Source organism: Somniosus microcephalus, chromosome 2 (genome assembly GCF_052327205.1).
Source record: "Somniosus microcephalus isolate GS21.2 chromosome 2, FLI_Smic_1.0, whole genome shotgun sequence".
Lineage (NCBI taxonomy): Eukaryota > Metazoa > Chordata > Chondrichthyes > Squaliformes > Somniosidae > Somniosus > Somniosus microcephalus.
The window spans coordinates 390,795,303-390,813,081 of NC_140988.1; the positions used below are offsets into that span (position 1 = coordinate 390,795,303).

Genomic DNA, 17,779 nt, shown 5'->3' on the forward strand with positions numbered 1-17,779 from the left:
TGTAAAGCTATGTTCTCTGCTAACCCGTGTAATTAAAAAGTTAAAGTTTTGGTTCCTGAAGTCTGGTTCATCTCAGTTTCTGACCTTACCACTCAGATATCACATTTTGCGACGAGGTTGAACAGATCTCGTCTTGAAGAAGGAGAAATAAAAGAAAAGCACTGAATCAAGGAATCATGGCTGCTATAGTAGGACAGCTCTCTGCTTTTGATGTTCAGACGCAGACATGGAAAGAATACTTGAGTTGCTGGAGCATTTCTTTGTAGCAAATGATATAGTTGATGTCGGGAAAAGGAGAGCTATTTTGCTCACTTCCGTGGGAAGTCAGACGTATAGTTTAATGAGAAACTTATGCAGTCCTGAAAAGCCTGGAGACGTACCATTTGCTAACTTAGTGGACTTGCTAAAGGAACATTTCAATCCCAGACCGAGTGAGATTGTACAGCGTTTCAAATTTAATTCACGGAACAGGAAACCGGGAGAGACTGTATTCGATTATGTAGTGGTGTTGAGAAAACTGACACACGATTGCAATTACGGGAACAGTTTGAAAGACATGCTGAGAGATAGGCTTGTTTGCGGGATAATGGATACTCGAATGCAGAGGAGATTATTGTCCGAGACGGGGCTTACGTATGAAAAAGCGTTGGAACTTGCTCAATTAATAGAGACAGCTAACCGTGATGTACAAGAAATACAAGGTTCAGGCTGGGCTACGACAAAGCAAGTGGGAGGTCCGGTTGTGCACAAGTTAAATATGAGTCAGAAGCCACAACGTGAGCATGTAAAGGCATGTTATAGATGCAATGGAGATCACCTGGCGAGGGAATGCAGGTTTCTGGAGGAAAAGTGCCACAAGTGTGGGAAAAAAGGACATATAAAACGTGCATGCCGAGCAAAAGCTACCCTGGAGGTATACAAACCTAAAGGGGGAGGAAAGCAAAACTTAGTAAGAGAAGTGAAAAAACATCACATCAGCGGAGAAGCTGAGAAAGAAGACGACATGTTCATAATGCATAGTATGGTAGAGGATATTCCAAAGTGGATCCTATCACTTTGCAACTGACAGTAAATGACTCTAAGGTGAACTTTGAGGTGGATACCGGATGTGGTGTTACCATAATGAACAGGGAGGAGTACTCAAAATTGTGGAACCGTGCGAAAGTTCCAGAGTTAAAGTCTTGCTCTATGCAGCTTAAAACCTATACCGGTGAACGAGTGGCGACATTGGGTACAGCTACTGTAACTGTGCAACACGGTGACCGTGGAACAGCTACCTGTAGTTGTAGTATCGGGTTCTGGACCAAACTTGTTAGGTCGGGGCTGGATAAGAGAACTTAAATTAGATTGGGGAGCAATAAATCAACTAGAGGGAGGCAAACAATTGTCTTTGCAAGACGTGTTGATTGAACATGAGAACGTGTTCAAGGAAGAACTTGGAACATTTAATGGCCCCCCAGCTAAGATTTATGTTGACAAGGAGGCACTGCCAAGGTTTTTTAAACAGCGACCTGTGCCGTATGCCATGAAACCGAAGGTAGAGGCTGAGCTTGACCGTCTTTTGAGAGAGAACATTCTGGAGCCCGTAAAATGTTCAGAATGGGCAGCTCCCATTGTACCTGTTTTAAAACCAGACAATTCGGTAAGAATCTGTGGAGATTATAAATTGACAGTAAATAGGGTGTCTAAACTTGAACAGTATCCTATTCCTAAAACTGAGGATCTTTTTGCAAACCTGGCTGGAGGGAAGAAATTCACGAAGCTGGATATGAGTCATGCATACTTGCAGATTACACTAGATGAGGAATCCAAGAAGTATGTAACCATAAATACACACAAGGGTTTGTTTACCTATAACCGCTTACCATTCAGTGTCTCATCTAGTCCAGCTATCTTCCAGAGGACTATCGAGGGTGTACTGCAAGGGATTCCACATGTTTCAATCTATCTGGATGACATTCTGGTGACGGGAAGAACCGACCAGGAGCATCTGAGCACTCTGAGAGAGGTACTACAAAGATTGGATAAGCTGGGTTACGGCTCAAGAGGAGTAAGTGCACTTTCCTGTGGAATGAGGCCATGTTCCTGGGACACAGAGTGGACGCCACCGGGCTCCATCCAATCAAGGAGAAGGTACAAGCACTGCAGGAGGCCCCAGCACCTACAAATGTGACTGAGTTAAAAGCTTACCTGGGACTGCTAAACTATTATAACAGGTTTTTACCAAACTTGTCAACAATGTTAGCACCTCTTCATAAACTTCTGCGCAAGGAGACACAGTGGCAGTGGGAAGAGGAACAGAGGGTTTCATTTGAACAGTTCAAGAAACTGATGCTGTCCTCGGATGTGTTGGTTCACTACAATGCAGAGAAAGACATCATTCTCTCTTGTGATGCTTCACCTTACGGGGTGGGGGCAGTTCTTTCACACAGCTTGGAAGATGGAACAGAAAGACCGATAGGGTTTATGTCTCGAACTCTGACCCCAGCGGAAAAAAACTATTCCCAGTTAGATAAAGAGGGATTAGCAGTAATGTTTGGGTTACAGAGGTTTCATAAGTACATATATGGCAGGAAATTCACCATATGCACCGATCATAAACCTCTTCTATCTCTTTTTAATGAGATGAAAGCAGTACCACAGATGGTGTCACCCAGGATCCAGAGGTGGGCAGTGACGTTAAGGGCGTATGAGTATGTCATCGTTTACAAGGCGGGCAAGTACCATGGGAACGCAGATGCCTTGAGCCGTCTTCCACTACCAGGTACACCTATCCGTGCAGCTCCAGAGGACAGAGTTTTGATGTTGGAGGACACGGACACGGCAATTGTGACCGCAGAACAAGTAAGGACTTGGACTGGTAAAGATCCAGTACTGTCTAGAGTCCGAGAATATGTAATGAGGGGTTGGCCACAACATCCGGAAGGGGCTGATTTCATACCTTACAGTGTCAGGAAAACAGAGCTGAGTGTGCAGGATGGTTGCGTGTTGTGGGGAGCTCGAGTGATTATTCCACAGCCAGCACGACAGTCTATCCTAGTGCAACTACATCAGTGTCATCCTGGAGTTTCGCGTATGAAAGCATTGGCAAGGAGTTACTTGTGGAGGCCAAAGCTAGATGAGGAGATAGAAAATCTTGTCAAGACATGCAGCACTTGTCAAGTACACAGGAAGGCACCAGCAGCGGCTCCACTCCACCCCTGGGAGTGGCCGGATAAACCATGGAGAAGATTACATGTAGATTATGCGGGTCCATTCATGGGAAAGATGTTCCTCATAATCATTGATGCACATTCCAAATGGATGGATGTGTATCCTGTAAATTCTGCTTCATCTACTGTTACTATAGACTGCCTGCGTAGGAGTTTTAGTAATCAAGGGATACCGGAGATCGTAGTAAGTGACAATGCCACGTGTTTTGTGAGTACAGAAACAAAAGAGTTAATGAGAAACAATGGCATAGTGCACGTGACTTCAGCTCCATATCATCCGTCTTCAAATGGACTTGCGGAGAGAGCCGTACAAACATTTAAGGAGGTGATGAAAAAAAGTGCGGAAGGGAGTTTGGCAGCAAAGGTGTCACAAGTTCTGTTCAGCTGCAGAATAACACCTCAATCTACCACAGGACTCTCTCCTGCTGAGTTGTTGTTAGGACGTCGACTACGCTCCACTCTTGACCTGGTTCACCCAGATCTAAAAAGGAAGGTGGAAAACCGAAAATTCTAACAAAAGGAGAACCATGACAGAAGGACAAAGAGCCGCAGGTTTGGAGAAGGAGATGCGGCCCTTACCAGAAATTTCAGTTATGGTCCAAAATGGATTCCTGGCGTCATAGACTCAGTGACCGGTCCAGTTTTATATACGGTCCTGTTGGGAACTGGTCAGGTGGTACGCAGACATGTGGATCAGATACTGACCAGACAAAGGGAAATCGAACTGGAGGTTCCAGAGGAAATGTTGGAGGACAAGTTGGTCCCCAGTTATCCAAATGCATTGGTGGTACCAACACCACGAACAGAGCCAGTTATACCTGGACCCCTTCGTCAAGAGGAAACCATCGTAGCAGAGTCAGATACTCTGAGTACTGCTCAGGAGCAGCAGGTGGCTCTACCACAATCAAGCAGGGACTTGACTGTAAGACGTTCACCAAGAGCTCACAAGCCGCCAGAGAGATTGATCACGAGCTGCTAGATTCGTTCAGTATGGACTATCATTAAAGGAGTTTCCTTATGGACTTTTTAAGAAAGTTGTTAAGAAATTATTGTAAACATAAGAGGGGGGGGATATAGTAATCTGGGATGTAATGCTTAAGTCATCCACCAGATGGAGACATATAGTAAGGGATCACAATTACCAGTGTTTTAAGGTAATGTCCTGGCACACCACTTATTAAGGTAGTGGCATTGCATTCTGGGTATGACTCAGAGGTTCATCCTCCATCTTTTGCTCGTGCAGTAAGAAATAGAGTATCTTGCTGGCAGCCTGCAAAGCTATGTTCTCTGCTAACCTGTGCAATTAAAAAGTTAAAGTTTTGGTTCCTGAAGTCTGGTTCATCTCAGTTTCTGACCTTACCACTCGGATATCACAGGCCGTGTCAACCACAGTAGAGGGGAATCCTCGGTTGAGGAAAAAGGAAGACATGTCGGAAGCACTGGTATGGAAGGTGGCATCGTCAGAACAGACGCGGCGGAGATGGAGAAACTGGGAGAATGGAATAGAGTCCTTACAGGAAGCGGGGTGGGAGGAAGTGTAGTCCAGGTAGTTGTGGGAGTCAGTGGGCTTGTAGTAAATGTTTGTCGAAAGCCGATCGCCAGAAATGGAGACGAAGAGGTCAAGGAAGTGAAGGGAAGAGTCGGAGATGGACCATGTGAAGGTGAGGGAAGGGTGGAAATTGGAAGTAAAGTGAATGAACTTATCTAGTTCAGGGCAAGAGCAGGAAATGGCACCGATACAGTCATCGATGTACCAGAAAAAGAGGTGAGGGAGGAAGTAAAGTGAATGAACTTATCTAGTTCAGGGCAAGAGCAGGAAACAGCACCGATACAGTCATCGATGTACTGGAAAAAGAGGTGAGGGAGGGGATCTGAGTAGGACTGGAACAAAGAATGTTCCACATATCCCACGAAAAGCCAGGCATAGCTAGGACCCATGCGGGTACCCACAGCAACACCTTTAATTTGGAGGAAGTGAGTGGAGTTAAAGGAGAAGTTGTTCAATGTGAGAACAAGTTCACCCAGGCGGAGGAGGGTGGTGGTGGATGGGGACTGGTTGGGCCTCTGTTCAAGGAAGAAGCGGAGCGCCCTCAGGCCATCCTGGTGGGGGATGGAGGTGTAGAGGGATTGTACGTCCATAGTGAAAAGGAGACGGTTGGGGCTTGGAAACTGGAAACTGTTAAAGTGACGGAGGGCGTCGGAAGAGTCACGAATGTAGGTGGGAAGAGACTGGACAAGGGGAGAAAAAATAGAGTTGAGATAGGAAGAGATAAGTTCCGTGGGGCAAGAACAGGCTGAAACGATGGGTCTACCAGGGCAGTCCTGTTTGTGGATCTTGGGAAGGAGGTAGAAGCGGGCTGTGCGGGGTTGGGGGACTATGAGGTTGGCGGCCATGGAGGGAAGATCTCCAGAGGAGATGAGGTCAGTGATAGTCTTGGAAACGGTGGTTTGATGTTCGGTAGTGGGGTCATGGTTCAGGCGGAGGTAGGAGGAGGTGTTGGAGAGTTGGCGTTCAGCTTCCGCACGGTAGAGGTCGGTTTGCCAAACAACAACAGCACCACCCTTAACAGCAGGTTTAATGATAATATTAGGGTTGTATTGGAGAGAATGGAGTGCTGCAAGTTCAGAGGGAGGTAGGTTGGAGTGAGTGAGGGGAGCAGAGAAATGGAGACGGCCGATGTCACGTCGGCAGTTAGCAATGAAAAGATCTAGAGAGGGTAAGAGGCCAGAGGGAGGGGTCCAAGTAGAACGAGAATTTAGAAAGCGGGAGAAAGGGTCCACCGTGCAGGGGGGGGGGGGAAGACTCCTGGCCGAAGAAGTGGGCACGGAAATGAAGGCAACGGAAAAAGAGCTCAGCATCGTGCCGAGCTTGAAATTCATTGAGGTGGGGGCGTAAGGGGATGAAGCTCAGGCCTTTGCTGAGGACTGATCGTTCAGGGTCAGAGAGGGGAAGGTCAGAGGGGAAGGTCAGAGGGGATAGTGCAAACACGGCAGGGGGTGAGATTGGGAGAAGGGGGGTCAGAGGAAAGTGAAGGGGAAGAAGGTTCCGGAGGGGCGTTGGTGTCCAAGAGTTGATGAAGCTTGCGATCCTTGACATCAGAAAGGAAGAAAAAAAGTTTTTGGTTGAAGCGTCGGATGAGTCGAAGGATGAAATGGAACAGTGGACCCGGACAGCTTTGAGATAGAGTGTGTCGGTGCTGCTGAAGAGAGAGGTCGAGAGTGTTCATGTCACCCCTTCCCCTCCCTCCCAGAACCATGATAGGGTTCCCCTTGTCCTCACCTTTAACCCAATCAGCCTCCACATTCAACGTATCATCCTCCGCCATTTCTGCCACCTCCAACGTGATCCCACCACCAAACACATCTTCCCCTCACCTCCCCTTTCAGCATTCCGAAGGGACCGCTCCCTCCGCGACACCCTGGTCCACTCCTCAATCACCCCCAACAGCCCTTCTCCTTTGCCTGGCACCTTCCCGTGCAAGCGCAAGAGATGCAACACCTGCCCTTTTACCTCCTCCCTTCCCACTGTCCAGGGCCCCAAACACCCCTTCCAGGTGAAACAGCGATTTACTTGTACTTCTTGCAATTTAATATACTGTATTCGCTGCTCACGATGCGGTGTCCTCTACATTGGGGAGACCAAACACAGATTGGGCGACCGCTTTGCGGAACACCTCCGTTCAGTCCGTAAGGGTGACCCTGAGCTTCCGGTCGCCTGTCACTTTAATTCTCCGCTCCACTCCCACTCGGACCTCACGGTCCTCGGCCTCTTACACTGTTCCAATGAAGCTCAACGTAAGCTCGAGGAACAGCACCTCATCTTTCGATTAGGCACTTTACAGCCCTCTGGACTCAACATCGAGTTCAACAATTTCAGATAATAATCCCTGCCCCCATTTTTCATGCTGTATGATTTTGTCATTCCCATTTGCAACATTTTATCTTTCCGGACTCTTAAATAAGCACAGTATGTTCTTTCAATTCCTTCCTCCCCTCCTAAACCCCCCACCCCCCCCGCCCCCTCCCTGCACCTGCTTAATATCTGTTCGATCTCCAGCTTTTTCCAGTTCTGATGAAGGGTCCCAGACCTGAAACGTTAACTCTGTTTCTCTCTCCACGGATGCTGCCTGGCCTGCTGAGTATTTCCAGCATTTTCTGGACTTATTTAGTACCTCAGCCATGCCCTCTACCTCCACAAGAATATCCCATTTGTGGTCCCTAATCAGCCTCACCCTTCCTTTGACTCCCCTTTTACTATTTATATGTTCATAAAAGACTTGTGTTCCTTTTCATGTTAGCCGCTAATCTATTCTCAGACACTCTCTTTGCCCTTTACGCTGTTATTTCCCCCGTCTATATTAGGATAATTGATGTCCCCCATTACAACCACTCCTGCCTCCTTACCTCTGCCTGGACTCGTAGTTGTTGTCTTAGCAATCTTCTTCTTTGAACCGGAACCACTTTTAACAACTGCTATAAAAAGCACAAAACACAAGCCTTGTGATTAATCGATGGCATGGCCACATCAATCACTGTGTGTGTGTCTCTGCAGATAGCCATGCCATGGCTGCATTTTACTGAGATCTGCTCGATCTCACTGGAATAACATCCCTGTTGTCTGATCTACCCTGGCAGTAGCATACACCTTTAAGCACATCAGGGAACAACAGAAAGTTTATGGTCACAGAGAATTCAGCAAAGCCTGGTCACCAAACTGACCCTGGCGAAGGATTAGTTGAAGCCAACAGCCATTTCTCTCTCCCTGATCAATGGGAAAGGAGCGGAGGAGCAGTTCAAGTGGAATGGCTCCATTTCCCGCTCCGTTCCTGCTGATGGCCCATTTTAACGCTGCTGGTTTTGGTGGCGGATGAGGCTCCCACGATCTCTGGTGGGAGTCGCATTACTAAACGCATGATGTACATGGGACCTCAATAACATTGTAACCAGCTCCCCGCCGGTCATCCACCTGGCAGGAAGCCAGCAAGGCCCGCTAACGTCTTAAAAAATGTCCTTAGTGGTGCCAGGAGGAGCCACGGGAGCCTCAGAATCCCCGCTCCCCCGAAACTTACATTGCTGCCGGGTAGTTGCATAAGAAGCTAACCGGCAGCGTTGAAGTTAATATATGCCAGGCCTCCGACAATGATTGGTGTCCGCTTCCGCCAGGAGTTAAGATCGGCCCTACAGTGTTGGGCCAGGTGGACAGTGATGGTGACTCAGAAGATGGGGTCCTGAGCAACACTGTAGCACCGTGGAGCAAGCAAATACCTGGAAGGACAAGAGGCAGTTAGACTACAGGAACAGGAGTGGTAGTAGTGGGAGATTCAATAGTCAGGGTATTGACCCCATCTTGTAAAGTCATAACTTTAAGTCCTGAATAGTATGTTGACTCCCTGGTGCCAGGGTGAAAGATAGCCCAGAATGGAAAGGAAAACTGAGAGGGGAGGGAGAGCAGCCAGAAGTCATGGTTCACGTTGGAACCAATGACATAGATACAAGTATGTTTCAAGTCTTGCAGAGGGAGTTTAAGGAGTTAGGCACTGGATGAAAAATAAAACCTTGGGGCAGTCATCTCCAGATCGCTTCCTGTGCCAAGCATTGGACAGGTTAAGGAGATGATTGAGACGGTTAACGTGTGGCTGCAGGACAGGTGCAGGAGGGAAGGGTTGATATTCTTGGGGTATTGAGCAATTTCTGGAACAAGGGACGGCTGTATGAAGGAGGTGCTTCACCTGAACCAAAACCACTGCCATGTCCTGGGAGAGAGGGGAAACAGGGCAGTGCGGGGGGATTTAAACTATGAAGACAGGATGTGGGAAAAGTCAAGAAAGTAGAGAGGGAGAGCAGGATTAACAAAGCAGTTGGAGTAGAAGCAGAGGTTTAAACTGAAATAAATAGAGCAAATACTATCAGAGGAGAAAGGGAAAGAAAGAGGCTTTGAGGCAGAGATTAAATTCACTATTAGAAGGGACACGGAATAATGGGAAAAAATAAGGGTCAACATTCCAAAAAAATGGGAGTCAGGAATGTGTAGTAAGAATATGAATGCACAAAACATTCAAAGCAAACTTAGAAGCAAAGTGTATGAGGTTATCTGGGGAAAACGTTGGGCCTATTAAGGACCCAAAGGCCATGCCAAAGAGAATCACAAAATCTTACAGCAGAGGAGGCCATTCAGCCCAGTGTGCCTGTGCCGGCTCTTTGAAAGAGCTCTCCAATTAGTCCCACTCTCCTGCTCTTTCCCCATAGCCCTGCAAATGTCTCATTTTCAAATATTTATCCAATTCCCTTTCAAAAGTTATTATTGAATCTGCTTCCACCGCCCTTTCAGGCAGCGCATTCCAGATCACAACAACTCGCCGTGTAAAAATATTCTCTTCATCTCGCCTCTGGTTCTTTTGCCAATCACCATCAATCTGTGTCCTCTGGTTACCGACCCTGCCACTGGAAACTGTTTCTCCTTATTTACTCTCTCAAAACCCATCATCATTTTGAACACCTCGATCAAATCTCCCCTTAACCGTTTCTGTATAAGGAGAACCTCAGCTTCTCTCGTGTCTCCACATAATTGAAGTCCCTCATCCCTGGTACCGTTCTAATAAATCTCTTCTGCACCCTCTCCAAGGCCTTAATATCCTTCCTAAAGTGTGGGGTCCAAAATTGGACACAATACCAAACCTAACCAATGATTTATAAAGGTTTAGCATAACTTCCTTGCTTTTGTACTCCATGCCTCTATTTAGAAGGCCATTTTTTTAACAGCTTTATCAAATTCTCCAGCCACATTCAAAGATTTGTGTAAATACACCTCCTTCACCCCCTTTAAAATTGTATCATTATATTGCCTCTCCTCATTCTTCATCACAAAATGTATAACTTCACACTTCTCTGCGTTAAATTTCATCTGCTACGTGTCCGCCCATTCCACTAGCCTGCCTATGTCCTTCTGAAGTCTGTTACTCCTCATTGTTTACTACATTTCTGAGTTTTGCATCATCTACCAACTTTGAAATGATGCCCTGTATACCCAAGCCCAGGTCATTAACATGTATCAGAAAGAGCAGTGGTCCTAATACCGACCCCTGGGGGACACCACTCTATACTTCACTCCTGTCTGAAAAACAACCGTTCACCACTCTCTGCTTTCTGTCCCTCAGACAATTTTGTATCCACACTGCCACTGACCCTTTAATCCCATGGGTTTCAATTTTGCTAACAAGTCTATTATGTGGCACTTTATCAAACATCTTTTGAAATTCCATATACACAACATCAACCGCATGACCTTCATCAACTCTCTCTGTTAATTCATAAAAGAACTCAATCAAGTTTGTCAGACATGATTTTCCTTTAATAAATCCATGTTGGCTGTAATTTATTGACTCATATTTTTCCAAGTGACAATTAATTTTGTCCCAGATTATGGTCTCTAGAAGTTTCCTAGGGTTCTAAAAGAGGTGGCTGCAGAAATAGTGGATGCATCGGTTTTGATCTTCCAAAATTCTCTAGATTCTAGAACGGTTCCAGTGGATTGGAAGGTAGCAAATGTAATTCAAGAAAGGAGGGAGAGAGAAAACAGGGAACTACAGGTCAGTTAGCCTGACATCAGTCATCGGGAAAATGCTGGAATCCATTGTTAAGGAAGTGGTATCAGGGCACTTAGAAAATCATAACATGATTAGGCAGAATCAACATGGTTTTATGAAAGGGAAATCGTGTTTGACAAATTTATTAGAGTTTTTGGAGGATGTAACTAGCAGGGTAGATAAAGGGGAACCAGTGGATGTAGTATATTTGGATCTCCAAAAGACATTTGATACGGTGCCACATAAAAGGTTATTACAAAAGATTCTGAAGGGGCTTGACAGGGTAGATGCAGAGAGGATATTTCCCCCCGTGGGGGAATCTAGAACTAGGGGGCATAGAAACATAGAAGATAGGAGCAGGAGTAGGCCATTCGGCCCCTCGAGCCTGCTCCGCCATTCAATGCGATCATGGCTGATCATCCAAATTCAGTACCCGGTCCCTGCTTTCTCCCCATATCCCTTGATCCCTTTAGCCTTAAGAAATATATCCAACTCCTTCTTGAATATATTTAATGAACTGGCCTCCACTGCCTTCTCTGGTAGAGAGTTCCACAGGTTCACCACTCTCTGGTTGAAGAAATTCCTCCTTATTTCTGTCCTAAATGGCCTACCCTTTATCCTTAGACTGTGTCCCCTGGTTCTGGACTCCCCGACCATCGGGAACATCCTTCCTGCATCTAGTCTGTTCTGTCCAGTCCTGTCAGAATTTTATAAGTTTCAATGAGATCACCTCTCATTCTTCTAAATTCCAGTGAGTACAAGCCCAATCGACCCAATCTCTCCTCATACGTCATTCCTGCCAACCAGGTATCAGCCTGGTAAATCTTCGCTGAACTCCTTCCATGGCAAGAACATCCTTCCTCAGATAAGGCGACCAAAACTGCACACAATACTCAAGATGTGGTCTCACCAAGGCCGTGTACAACTGCAGCAAGACATCCTTGTTCCTGTACTCAAACCCTCTCGCAACGAAGGCCAACATACCATTTGCCTTCTTAACCGCCTGCTGCACCTGCATGCTTACCTTCAGCGACTGGTGCACAAGGACACCCAGGTCTCGTTGCACATTCTCCTTCTCCCAATCTATTGCCGTTTAGATAATAATCTGCCTTCCTGTTTTTGCCACCAAAGTGGACAACCTCACATTTATCCAAGTTATATTGCATCTGCCATGTTTCTGCCCAATCACCCAACATGTCCAAATCATCCTGGAGTTTCTCGACATCCTCCTCACAGCACACATGCCCACCCAGCTTTGTGTCGTCTGCAAATTTGGAGATGTTACATCTAGTTCCCTTGTCTAGATCATTAATATATATTGTGAATAGCTGGGGTCCAAGGACCGATCCTTGCGGTACCCCACTAGTCACTGCCTGCCACTCGGAAAAAGACCTGTCTATTCCAACTCTTTGCTTTCTGTCTGCCAACCAGGTCTCTAACCAAATCAATACCTTGCCCCCAATCCCATGTGCCTTAACTTTACACGCTAATCTCTTATGCGGGACCTTATCGAAGGCCTTCTGAAAGTCAAGATACACCACATGCATCTATTTTACCAGTTACATCCTCAAAAAATTCCAGTAGATTAGTCAAGCACGATTTACCTTTTGTGAATCCATGTTGACTTTGTCCGATCCTGTCACTGTTTTCCAAGTGCACTGCTATTACATCTTTTATAATGGACTCTAGCATTTTCCCCACTACCGATGTCAGGCTTACTGGTCTGTAATTCCCCGTTTTCTCTCTACCACCTTTTTTGAATAGTGGGGTAACATTAGCTACCCTCCAATCCATGGGTACTGTTCCAGATTCCATCGAATGTTGGAAGATGATCAGCAATGCATCTACTATTTCTAGGGCCACTTCCTTAAGTACCCTAGGATGTAGATTATCAGGCCCTGGGGATTTATCATCCTTCAATCCCATCAATTTCCCTAACACCATTTCCCTACAAATACTGATTTCTTTCAGTTCCTCCCTTCATCAGACCCGGCTTAAAAAGCGGCTCCACCAACGAGGCCCGACCAGTTCGGACCAGGGAGCAGCGAGGCGAGGTGAGGCGGAGCCCGGCTTAAAAACCGGCTCCACCAACGAGGCCCGACCAGTTCGGACCAGGGAGGAGCGAGGCGAGGTGAGGCGGAGCCCGGCTTAAAAACCGGCTGCACCAACGAGGCCCGACCAGTTCGGACCAGGGAGCAGCGAGGCGAGGTGAGGCGGAGCCCGGCTTAAAAACCGGCTCCACCAACGAGGCCCGACCAGTTCGGACCAGGGAGCAGCGAGGCGAGGTGAGGCGGAGCCCGGCTTAAAAACCGGCTCCACCAACGAGGCCCGACCAGTTCGGACCAGGGAGCAGCGAGGCGAGGTGAGGCGGAGCCCGGCTTAAAAACCGGCTCCACCAACGAGGCCCGACCAGTTCGGACCAGGGAGCAGCGAGGCGAGGTGAGGCGGAGCCCGGCTTAAAAAGCGGCTCCACCAACGAGGCCCGACCAGTTCGGACCAGGGAGCAGCGAGGCGAGGTGAGGCGGAGCCCGGCTTAAAAACCGGCTCCACCAACGAGGCCCGACCAGTTCGGACCAGGGAGCAGCGAGGCGAGGTGAGGCGGAGCCCGGCTTAAAAACCGGCTCCACCAACGAGGCCCGACCAGTTCGGACCAGGGAGCAGCGAGGCGAGGTGAGGCGGAGCCCGGCTTAAAAACCGGCTCCACCAACGAGGCCCGACCAGTTCGGACCAGGGAGCAGCGAGGCGAGGTGAGGCGGAGCCCGGCTTAAAAACCGGCTCCACCAACGAGGCCCGACCAGTTCGGACCAGGGAGCAGCGAGGCACACCAAATCAACAGCAGAGGAGAGAGGTAAAAAGTAATCAGAGTGTGACGTCACCAGGGAGCAGGTAAGTGATTGGTTGGTGAGTATTTCTCTCTTTTCAATACAAGCTTGACTTCTGTGGTGTTAAATTTCTAGGGTCTCTGGTGTAGTGGGGACAGTTGGTAAATAAAGCGCCCTAGAGTATACCTGTAACTGGGGTATTGAATAAATTTTTAAATTAATTAAAGGAGTAAGTCATGGCAGGAGAGCTCAGACCCGTGTTCTGCTCCTCTTGCTCCATGTGGGAAATCAGGGACGCTGCCAGTGTCCCTGACGACCATGTGTGCGGGAAATGCATCCAGCTGCAGCTACTTGTAGACCGCATTGCGGCGCTCGAGCTGCGGGTGGATGAATTTTGGAGCATGCGCGATGCTGAGAGGCTCGTGGATAGCACGTTTAGCGAGTTGTTCACGCCTCAGGGTAGGGCAGCACAGGGGGTGACCTTCAGGCGGAGCAACAAAGGCAGGCAGGTAGTGCAGGGAACCCCTGCGGACATCCCCCTTTCAAACAAGTATACCGCTTTGGATACTGTTGAGGGGGATGACTCACCAGGGGAAGGCAGCAGCAGCCAACTTCCTGGCACTGGGGGTGCTCCTGCTGCCCAGGAAGGGGGGAAAAAGAGTGGGAGAGCAATAGTGGTAGGGGATTCTATAGTAAGGGGAACAGATAGGCGTTTCTGTGGCCGTAGACGTGAATCCAGGATGGTTTGTTGCCTCCCTGGTGCCAGGGTCAAGGATGTCACTGAGCGGCTGCAGGGCATTCTTAAGGGGGAGGGTGAACAGCCAGTGGTCGTGGTCCACATTGGTACCAACGACATAGGTAAAAAGAGGGATGAGGTCCTGCATCAAGAATTTAGGGAGCTAGGTAACAGATTAAAGAGCAGGACCTCAAAGGGTGTAATCTCTGGATTACTCCCAGTGCCATGTGCTAGTAAGTATAGGAATGGGAGGATAGAGCAGATGAATGCGTGGCTAAAGAGTTGGTGTAGGGGGGAGGGTTTTACTTTCCTGGATCACTGGGCCTGCTTCTGGGAAAGGTGGGACTTGTACAAGTCGGACGGGTTGCACCTGAACCAGAGCGGGACAAATATCCTTGCGGGGAGGTTTGCTAGCACTGTTGGGGGGGGGTTTAAACTAACTTGGCAGGGGGATGGGATACAGAGGGGAGCTGAAATAGGGGGGGATGTGCTGCCAATTATAGAGGAAAAAACAAGTCAGCTTGGTAGACAGGGCAACTATATAAGGGCAAGGCTGGATGGCATCTATTTTAATGCAAGGAGTCTTGCAAATAAGGTGGATGAACTGAAGGTGTTGATAAACACATGGGAGCATGATATTGTTGCTATCACGGAGACATGGTTGAGGGAGGGGCAAGACTGGCAGCTCAATATTCCGGGGTACAGAATCTTCAGGCGAGACAGAGGGGGGGGGGGTATAAGAGAAGGGGGTGTCGCAATATTAATTAAGGAGTCAATTACTGCAGTGAGGGATGATATATTAGCAGGGTCCTCTAATGAGGCCATATGGGTGGAGCTTAAAAACAAAAAGGGGGCAAGCACTTTGCTGGGAGTGTACTATAGGCCTCCAAACAGTCAGGGGGAGATAGAGGAACAGATATGTAGGCAAATCTCAGAGAAATGTGCAAATAATAGGGTAATAATAATGGGGGATTTCAACTTCCCCAATATTAACTGGGATAGTCAGAGTGTGAAAGGCTCAGAGGGTGTAGAATTCTTAAAGTGCATCCAGGAGAGCTTTTTGAGCCAGCATGTAGAAAGTCCTACAAGAGAGGGGGCGGTACTGGACCTAATTCTAGGGAATGTGGCCGGCCAAGTGGAAAAAGTGCTAGTAGGTGAGCACTTTGGTGATAGTGACCATAATATGGTAAGATTTAAGGTGGTCATGGAAAAGGACAGGGATGGGCCGGAAATAAAGGTTCTAAATTGGGGGAAGGCCGATTTTAATAGGATAAGGCAGGATCTGGCCAAAATGGACTGGGATCAGCTACTTGTAGGAAAATCCGCATCGGAGCAATGGGAGGCTTTCAGAAGGGAGATTGAGATCATACATGGCAACATGTTCCCGTAAAGGTCAAGAGTGGTTCCAAAAACCACAGGGAACCGTGGATGTCAGGGGATATACGAGAATGGATTAGGAAAAAAAGGAGGGCTTTTGGTAGATACAAAAGGCTAAAGATGGAGGAAGCCCTAGAGGAGTACAAAAAGTGCAGGGGGATACTTAAAAAAGAAATTAGGAGATCAAGGAGGGGCCATGAAATAACACTGGTGAGCAAAATAAAGGAAAATCCGAAGATGTTTTATAAGTATATTAAGGGTAAGAGGATAACTAGGGAAAAAATAGGGCCCATTAGGGACAAAAGTGGCAATCTGTGTGTGGAGCCGGAAGATGTAGGAGGGGTTCTAAATGAATTTTTTGCATCTGTTTTCACTATGGAGAAGGACGATGTAGACATAGAAATAGGGCGGGGGGACTGTGATATGCTCGAACATATTAACATCGAGAGGGAGGAGGTATTGGCGGTTTTAGCTGGCCTAAAAATGGATAAATCCCCAGGCCCGGATGAAATGTATCCCAGGCTGCTGTGTGAGGCAAAGGAGGAGATTGCGTGGGCTCTAACACATATATTCAGGACCTCTCTGGCCACAGGGGATGTGCCAGAGGACTGGAGAACCGCTAATGTAGTACCATTATTCAAGAAGGGTAGTAGGGAAAAACCAGGGAACTACAGGCCAGTGAGCCTAACATCAGTGGTAGGAAAATTATTGGAAAAAGTCCTGAGGGACAAAATTTGTCTCCACTTGGAGAGGCAAGGATTAATCAGGGATAGTCAACATGGCTTTGTCAAGGGAAGATCATGTCTGACTAATTTGATTGAATTTTTTGAGGGGGTGACTAGGTGTGTGGATGAGGGTAACGCAGCGGATGTGGTATACATGGATTTCAGTAAGGCCTTCGATAAAGTCCCGCACAGGAGGCTGGTCAAGAAGGTAAGAGCCCATGGAATCCAGGGTGCCTTGGCACATTGGATACAAAACTGGCTTAGTGGCAGAAGGCAGAGGGTGATGGTCGAAGGTTGTTTTTGTGACTGGAAGCCTGTGGCCAGTGGGGTACCACAGGGATCGGTGCTGGGTCCCTTGCTGTTTGTGGTCTACATTAATGACTTGGATATGAATGTAGAGGGTATGATCAGTAAGTTCGCGGATGATACAAAAATTGGTAGGGTGGTAAATAGCGAGGAGGGTAGCCTCAGTCTGCAGGACGATATAGATGGGTTGGTCAGATGGGCGGAACAGTGGCAAATGGAATTTAACCCGGAAAAGTGCGAGGTGATGCACTTTGGGGGGACTAACAAGGCAAAGGAATACACAATGAATGGAAAGACCCTAGGCAAGACGGAGGGTCAGGGGGATCTGGGTGTGCAAGTACACAGATCCCTGAAGGCGGCGGAACAGGTGGATAAGGTGGTAAAAAAGGCATATGGGATACTTGCTTTCATTAGCCGAGGCATTGAATATAAGAGCAAGGAGGTTATGATGGAGCTGTATAAAACACTGGTTAGGCCACAGCTGGAATGCTGTGTGCAGTTCTGGTCGCCACACTACAGGAAGGATGTGATCGCGTTGGAGAGGGTGCAGAGGAGGTTCACCAGGATGTTACCAGGGCTGGAGCGCTTCAGCTATGAAGAGAGACTGGGCAGATTGGGTTTGTTTTCCTTGGAGCAGAGGAGGCTGAGGGGGGACATGATTGAGGTGTACAAAATTATGAGGGGCATAGATAGGATGGATGCTGAGGAGCTTTTTCCCTTAGTAGAGGGGTCAATAACTAGGGGGCATAGATTCAAGGTAAAGGGCGGGAGGTTTAGAGGGGATTTGAGAAAGAACTTTTTCACCCAGAGGGTGGTTGGAGTCTGGAACTCACTGCCTGAAAGGGTTGTGGAGGCAGGAACCCTCACAACATTTAAGATGCATTTGGATGAGCACTTGAAATGCCATAGCATACAAGGCTACGGGCCAAATGCTGGAATATGGGATTAGATTAGACAGGGCTCGATGGCCGGCGCGGACACGATGGGCCGAAGGGCCTCTATCCGTGCTGTATTACTC

The 17,779-nt window shown here is 47.8% G+C and overlaps 1 protein-coding gene across 5 annotated transcripts in view; it reads right to left on the minus strand.

Moving 5' to 3' along the window:
- The window catches only part of LOC147123873 (disintegrin and metalloproteinase domain-containing protein 12-like), a 566,371-nt gene that overhangs the window by 160,932 nt on the left and 387,660 nt on the right, over positions 1 to 17,779 (minus strand). For all 5 annotated transcript variants that reach the window (XM_085976452.1, XM_085976457.1, XM_085976448.1 and 2 more), the window contains exon 21: positions 7,617 to 7,685. In XM_085976452.1, the coding sequence (XP_085832578.1) occupies positions 7,617 to 7,685 (69 nt within the window). The remainder of the gene's footprint in view (positions 1 to 7,616; positions 7,686 to 17,779) is intronic.